The 17,042-nt window shown below is 46.8% G+C and overlaps 2 protein-coding genes across 6 annotated transcripts in view; one reads left to right on the top strand and one right to left on the bottom strand.

Annotated features, from left to right (window-relative positions):
- LOC111866129 (golgin subfamily A member 5) overlaps positions 1-3,574 on the bottom strand; it is a 14,807-nt gene extending 11,233 nt beyond the window's left edge. Inside the window, exons 1-3 of one of the 4 annotated variants that reach the window (XM_033752124.1) lie at positions 3,081-3,574; positions 2,330-2,447; positions 1,372-1,584 (exon numbers count right to left, since the gene is read on the bottom strand). In XM_033752124.1, the coding sequence (XP_033608015.1) occupies positions 1,372-1,584; positions 2,330-2,447; positions 3,081-3,232 (483 nt within the window). In that variant the 5' untranslated portion in view covers positions 3,233-3,574. Of the gene's footprint in view, positions 1-1,371; positions 1,585-2,329; positions 2,529-3,080 lie in introns of all 4 variants that reach the window. The other 3 variants (XM_023854773.2, XM_023854772.2, XM_033752123.1) reach the window with 3 other exon arrangements.
- Positions 3,575-3,980: 406 nt separating this feature from the next.
- Positions 3,981-17,042, top strand: part of LOC111866050 (polypeptide N-acetylgalactosaminyltransferase 2) — a 35,438-nt gene continuing 22,376 nt past the window's right edge. For both annotated transcript variants that reach the window (XM_023854576.2, XM_023854577.2), the window contains exon 1: positions 3,981-4,195. In XM_023854576.2, coding sequence (XP_023710344.1) covers positions 4,079-4,195 — 117 coding nt within the window. In that variant the 5' untranslated portion in view covers positions 3,981-4,078. The remainder of the gene's footprint in view (positions 4,196-17,042) is intronic.

Consider the following 17,042-nt stretch of genomic DNA (forward strand, 5'->3'; position numbering starts at 1 on the left):
TAGGAACAGTCTCGATATGCATTACCCACGGTCTCATCTGTCACTGTACCAAAAAGGCTTACATTATACAGGGATTAAGGGTTTTAACAGACTGCCTGCTCCTATAAAACTATTGTCAAATGATATAAAACAATTTAAAAGCGCTAGAGAAAATTTTGTAAAAATGATAGGTTTCAAGGTCATCTGTTATTTTGTCCAACTTGGAAGAATCGCCCTCTTCTGACCACCCAAATGCGTGGCTTTTGACACATTCAGTTATCCTCCATATCTAAAGACACTTTCCTTCATTTGCAACCAGAGGACATGTCACAACAAGGTGACAATGGACCAATTTACTCAGGGGCTTATGAAGAGGACCTGCTGAGTAATTAAGTTGCAGGTCCCCCCTGCCAGCCACCACTGTCATCTTCATTCTTACTCTCACCAAAGGGGAAAACAGAAATCCTATTCACCGGATGCATCCACCAAAAATTCACCTCCAACAAATGAGCACAGGGCATGAAGGAAGTGTGAGACACAATCACAGAACAGAAGCAAGTCATGAACAGGAATGTGTTCTCAAATGGACAGAACCTCTTGTCATTCTAAACTAGAAAACAAATAAAGAAACAAGAAGTTCTTGCAAGGAATAATCGCCTATTTCCTTTTGATACAACACAACTGCATGGGAAACAATGTCTCTAACAATTCTTCATAGCTGTGGGTACTAAGACATTGCCTAGCAACGGTAGGGGGATACAAAGACCACAGACCACAGAGATAAAGATGCCTCTAACAATTCTATTGTTGGGTGTGTTCACTGCCATGTGAATGTGTCTGCCGAGCCATTGCCTAGCAAATATTCAATGGGATACACATACAGATTTATGAACTAAGCCACTGAGATGGACTCAGGTGTCATGATATACATACCAAGTTTCATAAAGACTGGTTCAGGCATTCAGAAGCTGACAGGGCGGGATACAAAGACACAGGGACAGCAAGGTGATAACATAGGCATACTTTTATTTTTTCAAAATAAGGGAAATAGGCTAATGAGAAGACAAGAAATATGCTAGGAAAACACTATGGAAAGTAATCACATGGGAGACATACCCTTAGACGGAGAATAATATTGAAATTTGTTCCAAAGGAAATAAGACATGATGTATAATTACTAACTGAAGATCACCATGAACATGGTATGCATCACCAACAGTTCAAAGGAATGACAAGTGAATGTGTGAACCTGCAAAGCACCATTAACCACAAGAGAGCAATCTTCAAAGCCAGAATTTTGTGTGACTGTGGATCTGAATCTCTGCGTTCCACAGGGCAAAATATTCAGTAACTGCCTGAATAACCACTAATCTGTATAATGGGTGTACATACAGCGGGCGTCTTCTCAGTAGAAGAGGGAGTCATGGCCACTTCAACTGTTTCTTGCCTTGGTGAGCCCCGTCTTGACGTTGGCAGGGAGCTCTGCTGGGCCCTTTGTCCACTCTCAGGCTCAACCACGATGGGAGAGAACTTCCTCTCCTCCAACACAGCATCTCCATGGCCATTCAGTTCTGGTAATCTTCTGAGAGATTTCTGCTGCTGCTGAAAGTAACGTGTATGATAATACACTGTTCAGGTCGCCAAAATATATCACTAGTAAAACAAGCTCGTGAATCAGAAGGTTAAGAAACTTAAAGTGGTATCATCTGGGAACAAGGAGCTGAGAAGAATATGTGGACTTAAGAGATACTGTCTCTGGGCCCAACACATCTCCATTTAGTGCCATGATTAAGAACACACAAAGCTATACATCCACCCTCAAGTGTCTTCACATAGGGGGCTTAACTAAGTACAGGGAAAACTTTATTTTTCTGATAGAGAGAAGCACACCAGGAACAGGCTCTTGTGAACATGGTAATAAACCTTTGAGTACAAAAAACTGCTGGTAATTTCTTACCAAGCTAGGCGGCTGTTAGCTTCTCAAGAAGGTCCCCATTCAAAGATGTTAATTAAAAGTTCTATACAGGTTTGTGACATGATGCTAATATGTTGTGAAGCTGTCTTGGAAGTTTCATGCATTGCTGGCAGCAATGATTACCATCTCATTGTGAATGTTATAGTGGATACAAATGAAGAAGTGTGTAGGAACAGACCCATATTCAGCACTTTAACCACAGCACTACTGCATACAGCTTAGTTGCTGTTTTAAAGTGATTTGGATTTACAGGTTTTGTACTTGCCAATTCATAGTGTATGCCATATCAAACCACATCCTAAAATGCAAAGGTTTAATTCAAAGATGGAATGCTTGTAATATAAGAAAATAAGTTAACAAAATGATGTAACTAACCTCTTCTAAAATACTGCTGACTGGTTGTTTGGAACTATTCAGAAACTTGATCAGTTCATCATCACTGCTTGTTTTGGGCTGCCTAACTGGACTGCGACCCACAAGGCTTGGAGATGACCTGATGGAACGAAGATTGTTGCCATTGGTGGTTGTCGCTGTTGGTGGAGGGGTGAGCCTCACAGGTCTACTTGTAACTTTCCTAGAAATAAAGTACTAACCACTTACTTACTCATGGAACTGAGCCCTTATTGAGGAGTGGCCAATTCTGCAGCTACTCAAGAATTTCCCAGCATTTTATGGAACCCCAAGGTTCATCACCGTGTTCACAAGAGCCCTCCACTGGTCCCTATCCTGAGCCAGATTTATCCAATCCATCCCATCCAATCCTATCTCTCTAAGATATTCCAAGTTCCAAATCTCATATCCATTTTCATTAGCTTAGGTCGTTTATCCAAGGAATCAGTCCAGGTCTGAGGCTTTGTGTTCATTTTCGTAATATACTGATTTTTTTTACGGTGAGGAGTTGTTAGCCCAACCCCCAAGCTGGAGGGCCACTCCTTGTCGGCTGTCCGCGAGTGCTTATTCAATATATTCGCAGCTTCCCTCCAAAACTGGAGGGCGTCTCCTCCATCCGCAACCTGAGGACGCGCCATGCCGTGGTGACAGGGACCCACATAACATGTACTAACCACTAATGTTGCTTTTGTAGTAACTTACATTTCTACTTATTACTTAATTTGTATATCCTTACTCTTTAGACTGTTGTCCATCCCAAGTAACTTCTGTCAACAAGGTCTCGCTTGTATTTTCTTTTCTTTCCTTATGCAGTGCAACAGCAGCATTTTGATCAATCTGGTTTAGAAAATCTTCCGCTTTCCCAGCCAAATCTTTCAACCACGCCATCGTGTAAACCTATTTAAATATGTACAACTTTTGTACGCATGAAACAAACTACCCAGTTATTAAAAATGTCCCTCTTGTAACATACTTAATCTACGCTAATAAGATCACATTCGTTGCTAATGTAACACGACGTAACACGTAAGCTAGACACATTTATTTCATGGATTTCATCGTATCTTTAGAAAAATGCTCCCACGAAACAAAATAAAAAAATACTCGCGTCAGAAATGACAGATATACAGAATTTATCACGAAAATTCAAGAGACACAACGATTAACATCTGCTCTACAAAGTTCTACGAAATACTTGCTAACGACGACACTAACGACCACTAACGACGTCTCTCTACAGCTATCGTCCGTCTGACTGCGCCATCTGTTTTAAATTCTCAAGGTTGTAGTATCGTCCATCTCCATTTTACCGAGAGATGGCATTAGCATTCACAGTGCTGATGTCCACTAGTTCGGTATTCTCTGTGTTGGCCAAAATCTGCAGCCGGCAAATTTAGATTTTTAACATGAAGTATGACGAAGCCCGAAATTCCTCCCACAGACTATATATGACGTGGGTATTGGAAAGACAATTGAAAAACTTTAAGCACAAGCCAGGGGAAAGGTCCCCACAGACACTAGAGAACTAGAGAAGCATATTAAAAACGACAATAAATACGAATTGTCGAAGTGTACGAGTAAATACATTCAAATTGCCCGCTAGGTATCATTACTTGGCAAGTCGTGATTGTGGCTCCGCCCCTCTCTACGAACGTCACGCGGAGATCGTCAGGTCAGAGCCTGGCAACAGGTGTTGAAGCAAATGAAAAAGCGTTGCAGCGGCGGTAGCAGGCTATGTGGAGGAAGCGGCGGTTGTTTCGCGTCGCGATGCTGAGCACTTTTGCTGTCGTCGTAATATATTATACGACGTCGCAGTTACGCACTATACAAAAATGGCGCAACAGACGAAAGGTAAGTTTCACATAATTATATGTATAGACGGAAGTAAAATAAAAATAAAAAGTAGACGCTCTCTAAAGCATTGTTGAAATTTCTTTCATTCTGTCGTTAAGTCCCCGATTGTTAGGCATGTTCAGTGGTTCATAAGCCAATCTCGCCAACAAAGGAAAATCCTAATTCCTGTGAGTTGTGTTTGGTGCGGGTGGTTCTTACGATCACGGAAATGTGATAAGAGTGAACCATTTTAATATATTGTTATCTTCGACGTATCCAGTTTCAATTGTATATTGCTCCACGGTAAAATACACGAAATAAAGTAGTATTACACGATAACGGACGCGTTCTGGATGCAGGAAGTACTCGTTCGGCGAGAACTCGGAATGTTTTCCTTTAAAATCAGTGAATTGTTTTGCGGTCTTGTTAGTCAGTTGGTTTTATAATACTGAATACAACTGAAAATTTATCAATAAATGTTTCTGTAACCATGGTGCCAAAGATCTACTTGATAGTAAGATATATTCACTCCACACGGAAATGAATGGGAAGAAATCCAACAAGTGGTGTATACAGACAGCTAGCGCTGTGTAAGTGGTATTAACCAAAATTAAGTATAACTAGTCCAAGCCAATGAAATATCACTTACAGTTCCTTAATCTGCAATTTAAACATTAAAATATGTAATTGGACGCAACATCGGCTGTGCTTGAACACTGTTTAAGTAAACTGTTGACAAATGTTATCGTCCTAAACACTGCAATATGTAATTGGACGCAACACCGGCTGTGCTTGAACACTGTTTAAGTAAAATGTTGACAAATGTTATCGTCCTAAACATGAACTTCGTGTGGCGGTGTGCAGAGAAACGCCTTGAAATGAGAGCCCTCAAGCTACAATAGAACTTATGTGCATATGTGATCTCGTGAGTAACGTTTAAAGACATTAACCAGGTTTCAGAACTTATTCACGACAGACGCACGATAAACAAAACATTTTTCTTAAGAAATGTTATATTTATATATATGTATATTTATAAAATAAATGGACGCTGGAAGGGGAAAATCAAATATCTGCCCTCCCCCGGAAAAGATAAGTTAAACTTGTCCCTGTGTTTAATCAGCTGGGCACTACGCCATGAAAACATGTGGAGGAGTGAATGTAGCTCTATTTTTCTTGTTCTCGGCACTAGGAGGAGGTGAGTGGTCAACTACTCGCCCCTGCCACTTTGCCTCCTTTACCATTTGGATGGTGAACCCCTGGGAAAAAGTCAGAATTTAAGAAATAATGAAATACACTAGACATTAACGCACAAAATTCAAATTATTTTTAAATGTAACACCATCTATGTTTCAATAGACATAAACAGTTCTAAGGCCACCAGTAAACCCAGTCTTAAACAGCGTAAACGCAAGTTTGTGACCAAGCCTCCCACCCCGAAAAAAATCATGGCAGAACCCACGATTACAAACACTTTTCGCCCGGTGAATGTTTACATAAGGACTCGTTCTGAAAGCAGAGGAGCTTGACGCCCTCTGTGGGCCGCACCGACCGTCTTCCAGCTTGAAACGCGGAGTGAACTAAGCAGACCTGTCGAAATCTGTTCCGCGCTCTCACTGGCCGCTGAAATACGAAAGTGCACAGTCACTTGACACTATTATATAAGAGCCAAATGGCCCAGGGGCTTCTGCCTCACGGCTGTGATGTCGCACTTAACACTGACGGCTATTGAATAATGTTATTTGATATCACGGACTCATGTTTTATGGAAATTAATCAAATATCCTTCTCTCTCCCCCATTTACACATGTATGTAAAGTGACGGTCAGATGAAAACTCTGAAATAACGCAGTTCGGATTACCACAGCAACGGATCTTCAAGCGCTAACATGCTGCGTGGATGGTCCCGAACGAAAGATAAGTCCTTTTGTTTCTGAGTATCGTATCTCTTCTGTGAATGTTAATAATATATTGGCGTGGATATGTGAAATATTAGTATACTATATGGATTTACGATTGACTATTTGTGCGTATTATTCGTGGCAGGTAGCGTTAAATGATGGCCTCGACGCATCATCCGACAACATTTAGGGCTGAAAGCAGGGGAAGTTAACAGTACTCAAAGATTCGTGTCGATGCCCGTCGGCCGCAGAGGGGCCCGTAGGTGGCGCAGAATGCAGTAGGTGGTCATTGTGTCTAATGGACCGTTGCCATGTCACTGTCGTTACGTATAATGCAAATAGGCATTTTTAAATTAACTTCGGGTTTAAAAAGGTCCCAGGAAAATCAGACCAAGTCAGTTAATTAGTACGTTATCTTCGGATATGCTTCTCATGTCGTGGGCCTCTCCAACTAAATTCAGCCGACCGATGCCGTGCTAGCTTTGTTCCGATGGCCGACACCAGACCATGGATCCTGACTTGATGACTTTGTGCATGTGGCCAGATTACTTTTCACCTGTCATGGCTGGCTGGGGGACGGGTTCTCAGTGCTATTGATGGTGAACGTTCAGGTGGCAGTAACAGGAAATTTGCTCAAATAACTCCTCTGTGTGGGCGCTTCCTTGTAAAGTTTAAGTTACTGGGATCGCTAGAATTCGCTGTCTACAGAACTAGAACGTTCTTCAGTGTTGGACTCCACCTCATGCCAGTTAAATCCTCATGCCGCTATTCTAAAATACACTTCAATATTATCATGGTGAGGTCTCCTGGTTGATCTCTTCCCTTGGAAGTTTCCGACCAAACCTGTGTAGGTTTGTGACATCCTGGCTCTCTCATCTACCCTGAAGATGGATGAAGTATTTTTCTTCGAAACATCGATATCTGCGTACCTACAACGCAGAAGACCACTCAGTGTGTAGTACGGTCCATACCGTACCGCATGCGCCCTGCGTTATCACCTGTTTGTTCTGCTTATCAGCAACATTCCGAATTTCCAGCAAATAAGCTGAAATCCGCTGTAAGCAAACAAGGTGTACAGGCGGACCGAGTCATGTTCCCGATTGTGAGATAAAAAAGTGAAGTCCTTGTGCTTAAGCAGCGAGCCATGAATATGCACGGGGAGCGGAGATATTCTTAACTTCTGAGCTTAACGCGCCGGCCGCTTTATCCCTGGTAAAGAGTCCCGCGGTAACGGTTGGCGTCTCTGTCTCCAGGTGACAACAGACTGAAGTGCCGAGAAGGTCTGGGAAGAATTTAACTTTCTGTTAAGTGCTTCGGTTCACCTGACGTCACATAAGACGGACATCTGGGCTGTTCAGTTCGGATAAACATTTAGAGTATGCAGACACACGCATCTTGATGCCAGCGCGGAACAGCTCTGTCTCACGGCGGCTACTGCACTGCAGACGATGCAGACGAACGCCATTTCACAGCCACGTGAGGACACAAGGTAAATGAAACGGTGGTGGGTGCAGGACAGAGCTGGAGTCCATATTTGGCCTCGTCCGATTTATTTCGTGCTGCTGCGGTGGTTACAATGGCTTCATTTGAATTTAAAATGTTCCCACAGAGCGGCCGTTCTGGTATTGTCCAGAGATGGCAGCACCGAACTGCGAACTTCGGCCGTGCATTGCTCCGACAGCACTACCCAGCGGCACTGCAGTTTGCATGGGCCTGCTACCCTCTGCAGACACACGCGTTTCGTCGGCCTGTACAAGGAACCCTACCAAATGCGTACCATAACGAGAGATAAAAGGCGGCATGACGCAGAGAAAGACAAAACGGAAGAGGAAAATCAAGAAAAGGAGGGAACGAGAATGAGCACGAGGAATGTGCAGATGTCTCTGCTGTACCATTGTATCGACACTTCCTTACAGCTGTGCCGATGTGTACGGCGGCAGGTTTTCTTGTTCTTTAACTCATAAGGCTGCAGCAGGGAGAGCTCAGCAGGCTCAGCGACGGGCTACGAGCTGGAAGGTCCGGGTTCGATTCCATGTAGCATCAAGATTCTTCTCTTCTCCACAGTGTTCAGACGGACTTGGGGCCCACCCAGCCTCTTATCCAATATGTATGGCTCTTTACCAGGGATAAAGCGGCCGGCGCGTTAAGCTGACCACCGACCTGCATCTATTGCTATTTACCATTAACAGCTCCCCCACCACAAGAAGAAAAAAAAAAAACAGTTCCGCAACTGCAGGCTCAGCTTTGTACAAGATGTCGACATGCAGACGAAGGAAAATACATTAGTCCCGTGTCCTCCAGATCTGTGTGCTATGCGCTCGACCAATCCGCCTGTCAGTTCGGCTTCCCTGCAAGCAAACTGAGTAGCGATACAGCACACACTGCTGCTTTACATTCGCGTGGTCACAAACGAGGCTCTAACGACCGGGCCACAGCTGCACGCAGTATTAATCTAGTCTGTAGGTGAGCGGTCAGCTTAACTCTCCGGCCTACTTACCCCCTGGAAAAGAGCCCTCGGTATCCACTGGACAGCAGGTTGGTCGGGTCTCACAGCGAGTATAACTATACTGACTAAGCTATCCCGGCAGTATAAACCCTTGTGTCTCACAGAGAAAAAACATCGTCCAGAAAGAGTTAAGGTACTTTTTTTTGTCTGTGGAATCGAATTGATCGCCGTATCGACTGTCGCTTATAAACGGAGCAATCGATAGTAATCGACAAATTCGGCGATTTAAAACTCACTGCAGGATAACTTCATTTAAGCGCTGAAGTTCTGACCCACACTCCAATTTCCTGCTTTCAAGGACGGAAACATGGCGGCAGCGCGAACTGTCGATTCCTGGCTTTCCGAACAGCCGGCCGGTCACCACCGGTGCTGGAGCCGCGTCTGTACGCCCACTGACCTCATTAACTGGGGACGGAAGTGCGCCCCCCCCCCGCTTTCTTGTTACCACTGGATCTCTTCAGTCATTCAGCTGTCCCCGGCAATTCGAATTCGGGCCCACAAAGCTGTACACATTCATTTAATGACGCTATGCAGTGAACAGTGAATAGGAACGGATCTGGAAAGAAGCGGTCGCAGTGCACCTGACGTTTCTGCCCCTCAGATTGCATGGAGGGACTGAATAAAGCCATGAAAAACCTTAGTGAGGAGATTCTGTGATCCGGTCGAGATTCGATGCGAGGACCTCCAGATCAGGCCGTGACCCCTACACCAAGCTGCTCGGAGAGAGAGCAAAACGAAAACGAAGCAGGCAAACACAGACAGGAGACGGTACATACACTTGAGTGGTGGTCAGCTCCACATTCCGGCCGCTTTATCCCCGGTACCCACAGGACAGGAGACCGTGTGGGTCTCACGGTCGGTCTGGACGCTGTTCGTGACGGGGGTCGAACCCTTCAGCCGTCCAGTCCATGGCGAGACCGAGCGGGTTCGCATAGCGGTACCGGTGTAGTCTCGTATATTCGAATGAGACTGAGGCTTTCTGTTGGTCTCCTCAGGTCAAGTCGCCGCACGGGCCGAGTTACTGACGGGTGCGTTGAATAAGCTAAGAATAAAAGTTACACAGACAGACAAAGTACAAGGAGGGAGCTGCTCGAACCGGACATCACACTGCGCAAGCGCACCCGAGATGTTCACTTAGCGCCTCACGGAATTCCAGAGGGAGGAGCCTTACCGCATGAGTGGCACATGTGTGTGCTGACCCTTCTGCACGGCGGCACGACACGTCCAGTCGCCTGCTGGACACTGCAGGGCCCTGAAGCAGGCAGCATTTCCTTTTACAGCAATCATACGACCAGTCCTCCATTAGTAAAGCTGTCCCTCTGCTTAAGCACCACACCATGGATGTATAGATCGACGTATTCTTGACCTCGGCACTAGTTGCAGGTGAGTGGTCAGCTTCATGCCCCGGCAGCTTTACCCTCGGGGAAAGAGCCCCGAATATTAATCGGATAAGAGGCTGGGTGGGCCTCAGAACAGGTCTGGAGAGTGGAAAAGAGAAAAATCTTGCTCCTACCGTGGACTAGAACTCCTACCCCTCTGCCGTCCAGCCCGTAGCCACTCGCTATGGCGACTGAGCTGTCCCGGCTCCCAGTTTATCACCAGGGGCTGGTAGAAAAGGCGCATTCGAGGCCGAGGGCCATTTTTGAGAATTTGTCGCCTGGAAACTGAAAGTGCAATCTCCGCGTCTTGGCGAAAATGAGTAACGCACTTTCCTGATTCTCCATCCTCTGGTCCTGCACTTTCTCCGCGTCAGGGCTGATTCCGTAACCTCAAACCCAGTATTAAGCTCTAGTGCAGTTTTCTGTGGGTTTCGTATAATTTCACGTGTATCTCCACCTGAAGATGGACGTTCACCGTTCGAAGCATCCACAGGCTGTAAACAAGCAGACTGCAGCGTTGCACAGCAGGTCTGTTCCCTGGCTGTCTGCCCACAAGAACAAGACAGAGTTCTTCTGAAAGCAAGTTCCCTGGCTGTCTCCCCAAATTAACAAGACAGATTTCTTCTGCAAGCAAGTTCCCTGGCTCTGCCCACAAGAACAAGAAAGAGTTCCTCTGCAAGCAAGTTCCCTGGTTGTATCCTCACAAGAACAAGACAGAGTTACTCTGCAAGCAAGTACCATGGCTCTGCCCACAAGAACAAGAAAGAGTTCCCCTGCAAGCAAGTTCCCTGGCTGTCTCCCCACAAGAAGAAGGCAGAGTTCCTCTGCAAGCAACACACTTGCTGCGCCATGATGTAGTGCATACAGGCCTCGTTACCATGGCTACACGAACCTTACGTCACGATCTCACTGCTTTTCTTGTAAAGCTAACAAGAAGTTCTGGGAAGAACTAATCGCATATTTTCCTTTGATACGTCACGGACCGCACAGAAAACGAAGCCTCCAACAATTCTTCGTTGCAGCGGGAGCGTCTTTACCCAGTTGTTACTTAGCAACAATAGGGGGATGCACACTGCATTCTGCGGCTGCAGAGATATATGCCGCTGTTGCTGTACACAAGGGGAAGCACATTACCTGCCCGGAGACCAGCGACCGACAACACTCGCAACCCTTAGCGCAGCTCGAGGTGTGGAATGCCTTTATCCGCCACGCACCAGAATTATTCTGTTTCGGTCTGTCCACCACGTTCCATCCTCAGTACTGCGTCTGCCTTTGGTGTGGGAGGGTCGCAGTGAAAGTTGTCCTTTACGCCCATTTGGCGCTTCCGGCTTATACGGGTCGATATGCAAAAAGTCTCCAACCTCTCCTGTCTTCCTACGGGATGGACTACCGAGGAATCGGGGTTCGATCCCTGGCACGGGCAGGAGATTTTTCTCTTCTGCACAGTGTCCAGACCGGCACTGGGGCCCACCAAGCCCACTATATATTGGGTACCGGGAGTAAAGCGGCCGGGACGTCAAACTGACCAGGCACCTCCATCAGTGCCGAGGTTAATGGTGGAGTTGTACCTCCACTCCCCCATTCGTCTTCATGGCGTGGTGCTTATTGAATTAAACATAGGGATAATTTTACCGTTTACCTTCTCAAAACTCTTCCTTGTCGCCTACACGTCTTCCAGCACCTGGCTAAACCATCTTGTTCTGGGTCGTCCGATAGGTCTCTTTCTTCAAAACTTTACTGTAAATGCCTCTCTGAGTATCCCTGTTCTCTACACGCCACTCGCAGCTATCCCACACGTTCCTGTTCTGCATTCTCTTTGTAACGTGATACAACCGGCCCTCTCAGCCCCCAGTCCAAAGGTACCGGGCCGAGGTTAAGGANTTCGGCCTTATGTGCTACTACAGGTTTCACAGAGCCCTGTGCTGCATTCTCATCAGATCTCTGTTCAGTAACATTCCCTTTGTAACGTGATACAACTGGCCCTCTCAGCCCCCAGTCCAAAGGTACCGGGCCGAGGTTAAGGATGCGTGGAGCTGTACCTCCAATCCCCACCGGTTTTCACGACGTGATGCTAACATAAGCACAGGGACAACTTTGCCTTGCATTCACCTGCCACTGACGCACAAGCCTGGTACCGAAGAGTGCTGTAGTCCGGCAGTAGTTAGCGTTCGGTGGAACAAAATGCCCCCATCTTCAGGGTCGTCGCTGCAGGCAAAAGTTGTAACGCTCCTTGCCATGTGCAGTTCCGGATCCTGGGCTGTGTTTGTCAGCCCCCCCCCTGCATGTCGCTATTCGCGATCCGCGTGTGTTTATGCTAGAGGCTGTTGCATCTGGGCGGACGCAGCTCCCAGAGCTGGTCCTCACAACAAGTAGTTGCGCAGTCACGCGGGACTGTGCTGGCGAGGGCCAGCAGCAATTTGCCTGCCGACCGCTGAGAGTTCAGTGGGAAGCCTCATCATGTGCTTTATAAGCTTCCCCTGCTTTCTCGCATATTCCTTTCCGGTCTGTCATGTTAACGAATGATACGACGAGGCCGAAGCTTAATGCCATCTCCCACGGATAACAAGTAAAAATATTCACTCCTAAACCGTATTCTTTATACAGTACACTGTGCTTCATAAGACTCTTTCCATATAAACATATTATTAGTACAAAACAGACACGATACATCGACCGCATAACTTTCGTTGGTGCAAGATATTAACGTTTGATAGCTCGTTGCTATGGTAACCCGGTGACAATCTCACGCTTAGAGAACTGTTCTGCCTACAAAAGAGTTACGCGCCACGACGGCAGGGCGTATGGAAGTTACTTCATTCATTTACGGTTTATGTAACGACGCTGACAACTCGGGTTATACTGTTCTTGAATAATTTACTGACATGGATATTGAGGGAAGCGGTTAATTTGAGGTACTATCAGGGAATCTGCGTGCAGGGACTGGGTAAAACCTCGACGCTCCTCATGCAGGATAGCAGATGCCCGGCAAAGACTTCCGAAGTAAGAAGGAGCGGTACACACTGGAGCGCGAGGTTTCGTGGCAAACACCTCCCCTCCATACACCAGCGCTCTCAAGGGAAACTTCTCCATCGCGTAAACACAACAAACATAGCCGATATTGTTTTTATCTCGACAGCTTTGCAGACAATATTTCGCTTCAAAACAATACTTCCTGTATACAGGGAAACTTTTTATGTTGGTACCACTTTTTCATTTCAATGACGTAACCATACCCATCGATAAATGCAAACAAGCGCAAACCCAAACAGCCCAAGTACGGGTCGCGGGGCAGACGAGAGAATCGGATGAGTAGGGGAGTACCCGAATGTTGAAGCACGCGCTGCAACTGCCTGTGCAGGTGCAACTGCACTTGTGGTCCGTCTGACTGTAAAATTACCAAGAGCCGAGCAAACAGCCAGCCATTAGCGGCCGGCAGTTGAGCTAACTCCAGGCTGGATTGCAGGTTCCCACGGCAGTGGCTATGAAGGGTACAGTGTAGTTTGGGGAAGACCCGACGTTTCGGAGGAACACACCGCCTGCATTTTCAGGGTCGAAGAATGTCACAGATGGCGGTGAGGTTGTCAGGTTACGCGCCGGCCCCCCCTTGCTCCAAGGAAGATTCCTGAGACGTATTTCTTTTAGAGACAGAGTCGAACCAGGGGCCATAGAGCGGCTGGAAGGATTTGGTCAACTGAAAAAATCCACTGACCTCATCGGGGATCGAATCCGCGACCTTCCGGCTTGTAGCAGTGCCTCAACAAACTGCGCTTGCGCGTGCCTTTTGGTCCTCTTGTACCAAATTTCATTCAATTCCGTCAAGTGAATTCCAATATGTAATAAGTATACAGACGGATGGACAAATAGCAGAACTCTGCTTTCCACAACCCTCTGAGGCAGATGCTGGGGTAGTACTTCCATTCTATCACGACCGCCTCCTTCCAGATCCTTTTCAATACATTATTCATCTACCCTCCTGCCACCCGACCCTGTTTAGTTTCGGTACTAGAAGTGTCGTTACGTAGCAATGGGGCCAAACAAGAGCTTAGGCACACAGGGGAGGTCACGCCCGTCTGGTATCCAACGTTCGGTTCGCGATGAGGCTCTAGCTCCTACTTAAAGAACTCCATGGAGCATGCTGACAGTCGTTCAGCTAGCCAAGGCAGTCATCGACCGACGTGGAACTCGAAACCTCATTACCGTGTTCACAAGATCCCACCGCTCTCCTCAATCAGTCCACTCCATTCCATTACACATGTCTTGAAGATCCATTTTAATATTATCCCCCCATGTATGTTTAGCTCGTCCAAGAGGTCTCTCCTCTTCAGGATTTTCCACAAAAACTGGCTTACTGGATCCTGTCCTGCGCCAGATAAATCCAGTCTACAAACCCTGATTATGTTATTCTAAGGCCCATTTTAATATTATCCTCCCTGTTTTCGCTAAAACCAGAACAAGGCAACTTGCCGCTCGTGCCACAGACACATTCCAGGGCGGCTGCGTGTGCTCATGACGTCATACTGTTACGTCACTCGCCGACACACCGTCAGCGTGTCCTTCCTGCAGAGGGTGGGTGGGCCCTGCGAAATTCGTGCTCGCGGTTCGGTCATTCTTACCTATCTACTATATTCCTTAAGTGGTAAATATGTGTACCACCCGCTTTAACACGCCAAAACTCTGCATTCTGCCCACAGAGTGTATGTGTGTGTTCCGCATGGTTCTCACAATAAACAGCGACTGTTTCCCCAAACAGCATTAACCGGTTGGGCTTTGTAGCGGTGACGTAATGTTTCCTGTGAGGTACGGACTGAATTGCTATATATTCTGGCCACAGAGTGTATCTGTGTGTTCCGTACGGTTCTCACAATAAACAGCGACTGTTTCCCCAAACAGCATTAACCGGTTGGGCTTTGTAGCGGTGACATAATGTTTTCTGTGAGGTACGGACTGAATTGCTATATATTCTGGCCACAGAGTGTATCTGTGTGTTCCGTACGGTTCTCACAATAAACAGCGACTGTTTCCCTAAACAGCATTAACCGGTTGGGCTTTGAGACGGGACTCAGTGTGTTTTCTGCGAGGTAGTTAACATAACGTAGCCTCTATGTTAAATTACGTGCCGCGCCATGAAGAAGAATAGGGAAGCAGAGGTATAGCTCCACGCCCTGGGAAGGAGCCCGCGGTGCCCATTGGACAGGAGGCTCCTGCCCCTGCCGCGAATGGAACCCGGACTGCTTGGCCACTGTACCGAGGAGGAGAACAAGGAGAGTCCCGACCATGGGACCGAGGTTCGAATCTAGGTGTATGCCGAGGCGACGGCCGGGTTGCAGTCGTGACCCGAGGGATACACTTTACCGAGATGTTGCCTAGCAACGATAGAAGACACACAGACTGTTGGAAGGTGCCATGATATACATACCGAGTTTCAGACTGGTTCCGGCATTCAAAAACTGTGGGTGGGGGGTGGGGGGAACTGACAGACAGACAACACGGAGACCGCTTAAGCGTACTTCCATTCTTTCAAAATAAACAAAGTAGGCTAAAAATGAAACTCTGGACATATCAGATTGCTGTGTTCTGGGATGTTACGCCGTGCAGCCTGGTCGGTCGTTTCGGTAGGTAGGCAGTCTACTCAGGAAAACCTCGACAAATCTCACTCGATATATCGGTCACCAGGGCAAGACTGGAACCGAGGAATCTCAGGAGTGGGGCGTGACTGTGTGCACAGTGCATAGCGTGGGTCCTCGTGAGGGGCGACTGGTTTCGGAGTCCTCAGCCCCCGCACTAAAGGGCGGTGTCCGGCATGTTAGCCGGTGGTTGCGTACGAATGTGCATCCTGCATCATGCCAGCTTCTTAGGGTTTAGTCTGTGGTTATTTCAGAACGCTGTTTCGTCTGCACAGGTTATAATAACATGCCAATAGCATCGAATGGTCAGTGCACACCGTATCTCGTTGAGTAGGTGAGCGACAGGAAGTGGCCATGAAGATAGAAATCATCAATTCTGCCGCCTGAAAGGAAACGAGGCTCTGAGTCGCTTGGTATGGAGAACAATGAACTGTGAATTGGAGAGGATTTGGAAGGAAGCGGTCATGTCCTAATGGAGGTACTATCCTAGCATTTGACTGGAAGGACTGTGGAAGATGACGATAACCTCGGTCTGGATAGCCGGTGTCCTGGCCGGGTTTCGAACCGAACACCCCACGAAAATGAGCGTAACTCTAGGCCAGACTTAATTTTGAAATACTATTCCGGCAAATGATAGGAAGAACTGAGGAGTACCACGACAATACTTCAGCCGATGTGCAGAAACAGGACGCCCCACCAAATCTGGTAGTTTTACTCCCTGTGACGACTGGGGGCATGCAATAAATCCCGATTATTGGCGTCCTGGTTGCTAGAAGTGCTGGTAACTGTGTACCATATGTTTTTCAGCTGTGATGGAAAGCTCACATATTCGATACTCGATAGCGATCACTCGAATATCAATCGAACGATATAGTTTTGAAACGAGATGCGAATTACTGCAGCGTGTGACCATCCGAAGGTGTCTGATTTCTAACAGGCGGAGGCAATGGTGGTGTGGGAACTTCACGGCTACCGTCGGTCTTGGGTCCTACGTTCAATAGTGACACGTGCGCCAATTTGAGTACTGAATGAAAATTATCATGTGGTGGAATTTATAATGCATTGTTAAAATTGTTTTTTGTATCCCTCATTCATCTTGACAATTTACTGCAGGCGAAGTTTACTTAACTTCTTTCGCTTTTCCCCGCACATTTCCAAGTCCTACATGTTATCGAATGACACGTCGAGGCCGGCGTTTAACGCCATCTCTCACGAATCTAGCATCATATCCAATGGGTACCACGGGTAAAGTGGCCGGGGCGTGAAACTGACGAATCTTCATCTAGTACCGAGGCTAAGAATGGTTGAGCTATACCTCCACTTCCCCATACGGCTTCATGGGGTGTCGCTTAATTCGTTAAGCGCAGGGACAACTTTACCTCATCCATTCCTTTCAATACACTTCACATATAAAAGTAAAAAAGTAAGTAAAGCTATCCCTGTAACAGGCCATGA

This window comes from Cryptotermes secundus, unplaced genomic scaffold, assembly GCF_002891405.2.
Source record: "Cryptotermes secundus unplaced genomic scaffold, Csec_1.0 scaffold318, whole genome shotgun sequence".
NCBI classification, from domain to species: domain Eukaryota; kingdom Metazoa; phylum Arthropoda; class Insecta; order Blattodea; family Kalotermitidae; genus Cryptotermes; species Cryptotermes secundus.